Below are 11354 nucleotides of genomic sequence, written 5' to 3' on the forward strand. Positions count from 1 at the left end.
GTAACTACAAAGTATAATAAAAAAGAAATTAATTTAATAAACCCCTATGCAATTCAAGTCACTATGACTCATCTCCAATGTCAAAAATTGGAGAAAAGGCATTCTCAAAGATGCCATGACTCTGTGCTATTAGAAGTATTTTCTCTTCCAGATAATCTAGGGCCACACTGTAAGTACAGGCCCTTGAGTGACATGAGTGATTCTTCCACAGTGTGTGACACACACATGAGAATTACTATCACAAACGCACACGAGTAAGTGAATGTGCAGAGCATCTATAATGTTCATCTATTAACAAGCACCTCACAGACACCTGTGACAACAGAAGACAGGAGGAGCAACATTTCATCAGTCCCCTTTATATCATCGCTTCTATTCAGGGCGGCAAAGGTTCACTGGTTTGTTCTTCTGGAGGTGCCTGTGGATCTCCACAGTGAAACCCAGCGGGTGAGCGCGTGTCACTAGAAGCTCACAACAGAGTAGCTGGGCTGCACAGCACCTCACTGCAGGAAGTGAGACTTTGCACACAGCCACTACTCATCAACAATATGAAATCCTAAACAATAAAAACAACTAATTTAAAAAATACAGGCTTTGCATCTTATTTCTCCAACAGTAGATCAAAGGCATGGAAGAGCGGTGGAGACTTGCTCTCCAGAGAAAAGGCAGTAAGAAAACGCTGACCTGCAGCTTCCCAGGCCGGGCCTGTGCTAGCCCAGCTGCCTTTTCTAAGCCTTCGCTTCGGCCAGAGAAATCAGTTGCCTTTCTGCTTGCAAAGGTCAAGGACTCAGCTCAAGCAGTTTGCTAAGCCCTGAAGGGGAACACAGGCAAGCTCCTCTACCCTTTGATCTGGCCATAGTCCTAAGATTCTTACCTGTAAATGAAGGATTTTGGATTCATTATTTCGAAGCATTTCCTTTTGTCTCTCAATTTCAATTTCAAAGCTACATATCTGATTGTGCAAACTTTGTATGCTCTTGTTTTTTTCTACACTTTCATTCTGCAACAAGGAAACCTAAAAAAGAAATTCTTTAATTAATGTAACCAAAAGTGGTTTTCATATTAATTAACAACGATATAAATTAAATTTTCACAAGATAGGCCTTCTGTTAGCTTACTGACAGTTTCAGAAGAAAAGAATCCCTTCACACAGAAAGTGGCAGTCCTGGTACTTTTCTTTCTTTCTTTCTTTCTTTCCCTCTAGAGACAGGGTCTTGCTCTGTCCCCAGGCTGGAGTGCAGTGGTGCAATCATAGCTCACTGCAGCCTTAACCCCCTGGGCTCAAGTGATCCTCCCACTTCAGCCTCTTGAGTAGCTAGGCCTACAGGTACATGCCACCACCATGTCTGGTTAGGCTTTCAAACAATTTTTTTTTTAGAGCTGGGGTCTTGCTATGTTGCCCAGGCTGGTCTCAAACTCCTGGCCTAAAGTGATCCTCCTACCTCAGCCTCTCAAAGGGTTGGGATTAGAGGTGTAAGTCACCACACCCAGCCAGTCCTAATTTAATAGGGAATCATATAAACAGTGTTTCTCAGAATCTCTTCCAGTAATTAGGGTGAGGCAAAGTGCAGCAGCTGATTGAATTTCAGAATAAATGAGATGCTTTTTCAAGTTTTCGCTAAAAACTAGTATATCTTTTACCTGAGTATTTTTCAACTGTTGACCAGGAAACATAGTAAGAAACAGATGCTTATGTACCACCCCATTTATACCAACGTGTGTGGGTATCCCTGAAAACAGACGTCATAAAGCCGTACTTGCCCTAATAATTTACAATGCACCCTGATATTTTTTCTTTTATTCCATTTCATTTAAGAAAATACTAGTCCCTGAAGAACATTATGCTAAGTGAAATAAGCCAAGCACAGAAAGGCAAAGAGTATGTACTCTCATTTAGACGTGGGATCTAAAAAAGTCAGGCTCACAGAAGCAGGGAATGGTGGTTACCGGGGCTGGTGGAGGTGGGTGGTGGAGGTGGGTGGTGGGGTGGGCTTGTGGAGCTGCTGGGCAGAGGGCACACAGCCTCAGGTAGACAGAAGGATGGATGTTTTTGAGCCCACTGAACAGCATGGTGACTGATTCATACTAACACGTGTTTCAAGACTGCTGGGGGAGCAGATTTTAAATGAAGTGACGTGATGGATATGTTAATTAGCTCGATTTAATTATTCCGCAATGTGTATGTATATATACCAAAACATTACACTGTACCCCATAAACAATGCTGGTCACAACCTACTAAATTATTTCACATCCACCCAGGGGCCACACCCTGCAGTTTCAACAGCTGTGCCAACATAATGACAGCGTGATGAGAATACAAAAAATTACATGGGTGCTGCACCCTTGAGGCCAGTCTGCTCCCCCTCAACATGGGCAGGCAGAACTGACACCTGAGGATACCCTTCCACAGAAGCACAGAAGAGCCTCTGCAACCCACGTCAGCCGAAGGGAAGGCCTGCTGAGTGAGCGTTTCCAACCCCACCTCTGACCTTTCCAAAATCTTTCTGAAAGATAATTAGCTCCCAAAGACAAATTAACATCTGGTCTCAAAGATGAAAGTTCAAGGGTAACTCCTACGAGGCTTTCTTCCTCACAAGATTTTTACAAAGGGCATCTTGACCCCTCCATCTACCAACGGGTGTCTCTGTCTATCCACTGGGGTGGTGGTCTCCACCCCAGAAGACCCTAAGCTCTGTGCCAGATCTGATGTGTGCCTCTCCAACGATGTACACTCTAAAACCACCAATGCCTGGGGACCAATGGTCACAAAGGTGACGGCCTGAGGGCATCTCGGCACAAAGTCAGATGTGATAAAGAGTTGACTCCTGATGCTGTCCATCTAAAGGATAACCAGCCTAAAGATGGGTGTCCTTTTCATATTCGGCACAGTTGGCCAAGTCAAGAGACATCTTTTGAAGCAATCACTATCTTATTTTAAAACAAGTATGTTTTTACTAAGGAATACAAAACTTGCAATGTCTCATGGGCAAAATATAACTTCACTTTCCTAGGATTTTACTCCGCAAAACTCGGCTTTCCTTCCTTCCTTGCCTCATACGTCCACGAACTCCTACAAGTGGTCAACCTGCATGAATGTGGAGCAGGCCATATGCAGCATCTCGTGGTGGTTGTGTCCCTCTGAAAGTAACAATTCATTCATTTCCATCTGTCAAACACGAGACAGAATTCTCAGACTCTTTATTCTCATATCCCTGCAAAAAGATGACATGTATGCCAACTCTTTCGACAAAAATCTCAGTAATGTCTTCAAAACATTGTCAATAGGCCAGCTGTGATTGCTCACACGTGTAGTCTCAGCACTTTGGAAGGCTGAGGCAGACGGACCATCTGAGCCCAAGGAATTGAAGACCAGCCTGGACAACAACATGGCAAAACCCCATCTCTACAAAAAAAAAAAAAAAAAAACAAAAATTAGCCAGGTGTGGTGCAAACGCCTACAGTCCCAGCTACTGGGGAGGCTGGGTGCAACCACTTGAGCCCGGGAGGTCAAGGCTGCAGTGAGCCATAACTGCACCACTGCTCTCCAACAAATCTAGCAGTTGAGTATGAGCAGAAGCAACTTACAGCAATGAACACATGTCATGTCACACTAAACTCAACTTCTTTCACGTTAGGACTTCCCTTATTTAAACTATTTATTTATTTATTCAATCAAATAATCCAACTCCCAGGTCCTGCAGATCACTGCTTCCACTCGTCTAGCAGGGAGATGCCATAGGCACAGGAAAGTCCACCTGGCAGGTGTGTTTCCAAGGAGCCGGCAAAACAGCCACCCAGGAGGTCCGAGGTTCTTTGCACTGAGAACATCCTTTACTCCAGCCCACTTTGGTGGGGGTGCTTTACATTTCCCCTCCATTTAAGCTTTCTTAAAATATAAAATGGGTGTTTTTAAGTCCAGATTTTGCAGTTTTTCTTTAGTTTTACTATGAATGTGGGGAATGGTCTGTTTTTTTTTTTTTGGAGACAAGTCTCACTCTGTCGCCCAGGCTGGAGTGCAGTGGCGTGATCTTGGCTCACTGCAACCTCCGCCTCCCGGGTTCAAGCAATTCTCCTGCCTCAGCCTCCCAAGTAGCTGGGATTATAGGTGCACACTGCCACGCCCGGCTAATTTTTTGTATTTTAGTAGAGACGGGGTTTCACAGTGTTGCCCAGGCTGGTCTTGAACTCCTGAGCTCAGGCAATCTGCCTGCCTCGGCCTCCCAAAGTGCTACGATTACAGGCGTGAGCCACCGTGCCTGGCTGAGGATCGGTCTTTCCGAACCAGCTCAAACATTCTATTTTCTATGACAGATGAACAAAATAACCTAAGAAATTCCAACTGAAATTAGTAAGAAATAAATTCCCATTGTAAGTAAACATAAAATCTCTGCTCTTTGTCCAGCCTTTGCTTTTGGACCTAGTGAAGGACACCATGCACATTCTCGTGAGCACAATGAGAATGTGCAGAGCCGAGGCTTGGCTGGCCTGACAACAGAGCGGGGGTTTGCTCTGATGGGCAGAGTCCGGGAGATATCAGTCCTTTGGCAACGTCCAAGAGGGCAGTGCACGGCTGTGCATCCTGCACCTCTCAGGGCTTCCACCGTGACTTGGCTGGAGATAGTTTAAACACATGAGGCATTCACAGAGTGAGAAACTGCTGCACTGTGTGTGGGCGGGCTGCTCTGGTATGTCCTGGGGTTTCCAATGATGCAAACCATTCACTTTCAGTGGGGAAAAGAGCACAGAATGGAAAGGAAGGAGTTGAATCCTCACAGGGACTCGGCCTTGAAAGGCTGCCAGATGACAGCACAGTCCACAACCATCTTGCTGGATAACCACGTGCTGCAGACCTGTTCAACTACTGTGTATCTAACTCAGTGGTAACATTCTTTTTTTTTTTTTTTTTTGAGACAGTCTCATTCTGTCACCCAGGCTGGAGTGCAGTGGCGCAATCTTGGCTCACTGCAAACTCCACTTCTCGGGTTCAAGCAACTCTCCTGCCTCAGCCTCCCAAGTAGCTGGGACTACAGGCACCCGCCACCATGCCCGGCTAATTTCTGAATTTTTTTTGTTGTTAGAGATGGAGTTTCTCCATGTTGGTCAAGCTGGTCTTGAACTCCCAACCTCAGGTGATCCGTCTGCCTCGGCCTCCCAAAGCGCTGGGATTACAGGCATGAGCCACCATGCCCAGTCACAAAGCCTATCCTTTTCTTTTTTTTTTTTTTTTTGAGACGGAGTCTCACTCTGTCGCCCAGGCTGAAGTGCAGTGGCGCCATCTCAGCTCACTGCAAGCTCCGCCTCCCGGGTTCACGCCATTCTCCTGCCTCAGCCTCCCGAGTAGCTGGGACTACAGGCGCCCGCCACCTCGCCCGGCTAGATTTTTGTATTTTTTAGTAGAGACGGGGTTTCACCGTGTTAGCCAGGATGGTCTCGATCTCCTGACCTCGTGATCCACCCACCTTGGCCTCCCCAAGTGCTGGGATTACAGGGGTGAGCCACTGCGCCCGGCCCACAAAGCCTATCCTTAAATTGAAATGAAGAACCTTCTAAATGAGAAACACAGCATCTATGAGAGATAAGAAGCCTTGTGATCTATGCCTACAATTTTAAAAAGACAGAAACAAAATGCCAGCTTCAAAAAGAGGAAAAAAGATTCCTAGGTAAACCACCATTGAACTCAGAGCAAATGCTCTATGCTCACAGGAAGATCTCCAGGATCCTGCAAATACGAGTTCTGCATTGCTGCCTATCAGCATTGTTCTTCTCCGTGTGTGTGCACAGGACGCCAGTCCTTCCACTGCTTCTCAACCTCAGCTCAAGCATTTAGATGAAAAACTCTCTTAAGGCAGATTAAAGGGAAATCTTTCGATTTAAAATTTTAGACTCCTTGCAGTATATTTACATTTTAAATTGCTGGGATTTAACACTGGAAACAAGACATTCAAATCTTTACAAAACTCAAATGTCAACTCCACTGGCTGTTCTAATTCACCTTAGTGTTCTCCTACTACAAGTTCTCAATAGATGTTTGTTGAATACTGAATTAAGTTTATATTTTTGTAATTAAGCCACAATGGTAGATCCTACAACAACTTCTTCTCTATCAATCCAAAGAGGTTTTCATCTTCTCATGATAAGAAGAAGGCCCCGCTGAGCTGAACATCACAGAACAAACTCTACTGAGAACCAGCATTATTGCAGGAAGGTGCCTGCTCCTGCACCTACAGGCCTGCAATGAAGGTCTCTCAAGAACAGCATAGGGGCTGGGCGCAGTGGCTCACACCTGTAATCCCAGCACTTTGGGAGGCTGAGGTGGGCAGATCACCTGAGGTCGGGAGTTTGAGACCAGCCTGACCGACATGGCAAAACTCCGTCTCTACAAAAATACAAAAATTAGCTGGGTATGGTGGTGCACACCTGTAATACCAGCTATTCGGGAGGCTGAGGCAGGAGAATTGCTTGAACCCGGGAGGCAGAGGTTGCAGTGAACCGAGATCGCGCCATTGCACTCCAGCCTGGGCTACAAGAGCAAAACTCCGTCTCAAAAAAAAAAAAAAAAGAAAAAAAAAACAGCATGGGAGAGTGAGTCTTTTCAGGAAGTGGTCCCATCTATGTGGAGAGCGCACCAAGTTTCGCAAGGTGTCAAATGACAAAATCAATTGTAATCATATCAAATATTTTCTCCTGTTTGTCTCTTGTAAAAGACACAGAAGTGTAACACATTTAGAGGGGTAACCACCCAGGTCAGGGCTGGCAAACTTATTCTATAAAGAGCCAAGTAGTCAATATCTCAAGCTGTACAGTCCCCACAATCTCTTAACTCTGCTGCTTTCGAGCAAAAGAAGCCACAGACAACACAGAGCCAGTAAGGATGGCTGTCTTCCAATAAAACTCTGCTTACAAAAAAACCAGCAGGGTGGGGACCGGGCATCTGACCACCTCTGTGCTGGACGGATGCTAAAATAATCACAACGTGACTGACTTTAAAAAAGCACTTCACACTTGTTTGGCAATTAAAAAACAGAGAACAAAAATAAAACACCATCATTTATAAGCTCAAGAACACACAGAGTTTTTTTTGACAATCTCTTGATATGGTTTCTTTTATCCAAAACCCATTAATAACTATAAAAGGTCCTGTCTTTAAATAATCTGAAGAGATGACATAAATCCCACAGCAGCAGGAAAGTGTGCAGCCCACCTTCTTTTCGAGCGAGTTGCTCCACTCCTTCAGCAGGTTGACGTGCTGCACGGCGGAGCTGGCCTCGTGGGCCTTGATCTGCTGGTTTGTCCCCTGCGAGAGCAAAGATGTGAGGCATTCAGCGAACCTCGCTGCATTTCAAAGGGCAGAAAGGCTAACATACAACCCTAAAAGCAGCACTAAACACAGAGAGGGGAGACCTATTTGCATCAAGTGAACAGGGAATCTCTGCGCCTAAGGAGGGCTGTGCTCAGGGCCACCTGGCTACTGCGTGCAGGTGAGGAGGCCAGCACCCTGCAATGCCACAGTGAGCATCTCAGGGTTATCTCCTCATCCCTCCAGCTCATCTCAAGTGGCTTCTTATCAAGGGTTGACACTTGTAATATCAAGAAATTAAATTTTAAACTCATTCTTGATCTATTATAAACTATTTTTCTCATTAAAATATAGCATAAGTGGAAAATGTTTAGATACCCACAGTTGTGGTGAGATACTGCCACAACTTCACTAGACAACAGTCTAGTAAACATGTAAGCAAAGTAGGATTCAAAAGAATTCACTAAAGTATTAATTTATTAGTTCAAATACACTGTATCCGAAGATGTATTGCTCTTCACCATTCTAGTATTCTTAGAAAAGTTACATACAAAACAAATACAATCTACAGAGTACATAAGATGTAGACCATTTTAGAGTCAGGGATAAGCACATGTAATTGTACTTCATATATTTAAGGAAATAATTTGTCTGAAATATAATTTGTTTTGCTATTAGAAAATTAAGAAGCCACAGAAAGCATTTTAATGATCTCCAAAACATATACTCTGTACATAGAATATTCATATATATATGTTGATATAAGTGTTGCAATATATAAACATATATATACACATACACAGAGAGAATGAATGATACTACGTACGACAGAACAGGGGAGGCTCAGTCTTGTTAGAGACTAAAGCAAAGGAAGGCACAGTCATTCTTACTCTTTGGCTGTTCTCTTCCTCAGAAAATACTAAGATGCCAATCTCTCTGTACTGACTTCATAATAATGTATTGGTGCTACATAAAATATAAAATACTTTAATTGTAACATACACTGCCTCTTGATAGTTTTAAGATACATGTATTTAAATGAAAACTTGGTTCCATTCACTAGCAACCTCAGATGTGTTAAAAAATAAACAACAACAAAACACCAGATGCAGATTTCTCACACTACATGTGTGGCAGCAACAGAGACGCCCTCCCCGCACTGTTCTCTGGGAGGTATGCTCTCTAGAGCTGTGCTCCATTTTGCGTCTGTCCCCAGCTGGGGTCAGAGTCAGCACAGACATGTATATCAAATGCATTTATGGATACACACGTGTGTGATCATTATGGCTGTGTATTGACACACACGCTGTTGAAACTATGCTCAGTTTGATATTCGCTTAGATTCAGGTAACAGCTAAAATTTCTGTAACAATCTATCTGAAAACCCCACCAAACGTCAAGCCTATCTGTTGCATCACTAGCTGGTTTTGGATGCAGTACTTCTCGTAATGTATTAACTTCCACCTCAGCACAGTGTCTCCCTGAGGTCTCAAAACACCACCAACTGGAAAGCGAGCATCCCGCCTGCTGCACGTGGCTTTCGTCACCCATGCAACAGGGTGTTTCAGTTTCATGACGAAGAATAAGGAGTCCAGAGCTTGCATGTTAAAATGTTAATATAATAACTTTCTCTCATGGCAGAATGTCAGTGACTGGGAAGGACAAATGTCGGATACTGACCTGAAAAACGCAGCCATAGCGCTTAAAACTACAGGTGCTGGGGGCATTGACACACTCTGACAAGTGTGCACTCAACTGCAACGGGAAAGAGACGTGAGTTGTGGCACAAACGTTTGCATGAAAATGTTCAAACATATTAGGGCACAGATAGCATCTGGGCTGTACTATTAAGAATGGTGTTTATCGCTACAGGTGTGTATATATCATCTCTGCCTAGACTTCTATGCAGTAAATATACGGTCTAGTCACGTGTATACACATATACGCCAATATACAAGAATACATTTACTATAACATTTCTTAAACTTGCAGTTTCTTTAGAACAAATTGTTCAAAATGTGACATGCCATCTGTAGTGCCAGAATTTAAAAAAGAAAGAAAAAACATAAACTGAAATGCACATTTAAAGACCATAAACAAAAATTGCATGAAAACACAAAAAAATAGAAAGCATTCAGAATGCAACTGGGTCACACACCTAATATACGGTACACAAAAATAAATATATTTTCAAAGCAAGCTTACACAATGTACCATTACTCATAATACTTGAGATAAGTGCAGATGAGTTTTTCCTTCAACTGAAAAGACTTTTTCCCTCGTAAGGGCCAGAAACTCAGGGAGCTTTTCAAAGACCTCTAAGATCAGTCTAGCAATATAATCTTAATACTGTCACCTCTAATTGATGGCAGGAAATTTAGGTGGGGCTGGGAGCAGATAACTCATTTTGTAAGAAAAAAGTCCCTTGCTCAGCTCAAATGCTGGTGAGTTATCAAATAAAAAGCACTTATGATGCCCTAACAAGAGAAAAGGGAATGGAAAAGATTACATTTTAAGGAGTTAGGCTAATACAAATGAGGTATAGTTTGGTCTTTGTTTTTTTTTATCATGCCCCAAGACTGAGCAGAAGTTTTGTCTTTTATTGAAGAAATTCCCATCAGGAAACTCTAGGGATAGACCTTCTTCACAGAAAACAGACTCTTCTTGGGAGGATGGGTGTGTGGGTGCAGCAGCTGGGAAGGTGTCTTTCTGTGTGCCAGCACGCACGTGTTCCCAAGGCTCACAAAGCACGTCCTCCTGGAGGATGCAGCTAAGTTCTACAACTTCTCAGTCTACCAGGACAAAGGCGGTCCTTCCCTCTAGGTGGATATTTACAACAGAGGGGAAAATGGATCCCTGCTGCGAAAGCTAAGGAGGAGGGGCAGGGACTGAGGGGCCCATGTGGCCACTGCTAGGGTTAACCTTCAAGGAAGGTCTCAGAGCCAGGGCAGAGTCAAGGCGGTAGGAAACTGGCAGCCTGACGCCCTTGCTGCTCCTCGGAACCCAGATCGGCTGTCCATGCAGGAAGCGCCCACAAGGCGCATGACAGGTGACTGGCAGGGAAACGCAGTGTGAAGACTGCGCAGAACAAGGTTAATTTAGAAACTTAGAATGTATTATTCCAGTGTCATTACTGCAATAACAAACCTGCATGTCAACACTATTACATGTTAAACCAGGGACACACTGGGCTTGATGTATGTTATTTTCAGTGTACTAGAGTAAATTCGGTGTTGGACTTTTTTCTAAATTGCTTTTACTATCAGTATTCTGAGTCTTAGGGAATCTACAGGAGCTCTGGAATAGGGGCAGGAATAATCTATAGCTCAACAGCATCTTTCATCAGAAACCCAACAGAGATGCAGGTTTAACATGTTTTAAAAAAATAAATTATTGGCTGGGCGCAGTGGCTTACGCCTGTAATCCCAGCACTCTGGGAGGCCGAGGCAGGCGTATCACGAGGTCAGGAGATCGAGACCATCCTGGCGAACACGGTGAAACCCCGTCTCTACTGAAAATACAAAAAAATTAGCCAGGCGTGGTGGCAGGTACCTGTAGTCCCAGCTTCTAGGGAGGCTGAGCAGGAGAATGGCACTAACCCGGGAGGTGGTGGAGCTTGCAGTGAGCAGAGATCACGCCACTGCACTCCAGCCTGGGCAACAGAGTGAGACTCCATCTCAAAAAAAATAAATAAATAAAATAAAAATAAATAATAAAAATAAAAATAAAATAAATAAGTAAATTATTGGCTGGGCGCAGTGGCTCACACCTGTAAACCCAGCACTTTAGGAGGCTGAGGTGGGCAGATCACGAGGTCAGGAGATCGAGACTATCCTGGCTAACTTGGTGAAACCCCATCTCTACAAAAAATACAAAAAATTAGCCAGGCGTGGCGGTGGACGCCTGTAGTCCCAGCTACTCGGGAGGCTGAGGCAGGAGAATGGCGTAAACCCGGGAGGCGGAGCTTGCAGTGAGCTGAGATCCGGCCACTGCACTCCAGCCTGGGCGACAGAGCGAGACTCCATCTCAAAAAAAAAAAAAAAAATTATTTCAA

General features: G+C 44.1%; 1 protein-coding gene across 7 annotated transcripts in view; it reads right to left on the bottom strand.

The window, feature by feature from the left end:
- Positions 1-11354, bottom strand: part of TRAF3 (TNF receptor associated factor 3) — a 131086-nt gene that overhangs the window by 10140 nt on the left and 109592 nt on the right. For 5 of the 7 annotated variants that reach the window (XM_026455224.1, XM_026455234.1, XM_026455233.1 and 2 more), the window contains 3 exons: positions 8981-9055; positions 7205-7297; positions 875-1015 (listed from right to left, as the gene is read on the bottom strand). In XM_026455224.1, the coding sequence (XP_026311009.1) occupies positions 875-1015; positions 7205-7297; positions 8981-9055 (309 nt within the window). The remainder of the gene's footprint in view (positions 1-874; positions 1016-7204; positions 7298-8980; positions 9056-11354) is intronic. The other 2 variants (XM_026455236.1, XM_026455226.1) reach the window with 1 other exon arrangement.

This window comes from Piliocolobus tephrosceles, chromosome 6, assembly GCF_002776525.5.
Source record: "Piliocolobus tephrosceles isolate RC106 chromosome 6, ASM277652v3, whole genome shotgun sequence".
Classification (NCBI taxonomy): domain Eukaryota; kingdom Metazoa; phylum Chordata; class Mammalia; order Primates; family Cercopithecidae; genus Piliocolobus; species Piliocolobus tephrosceles.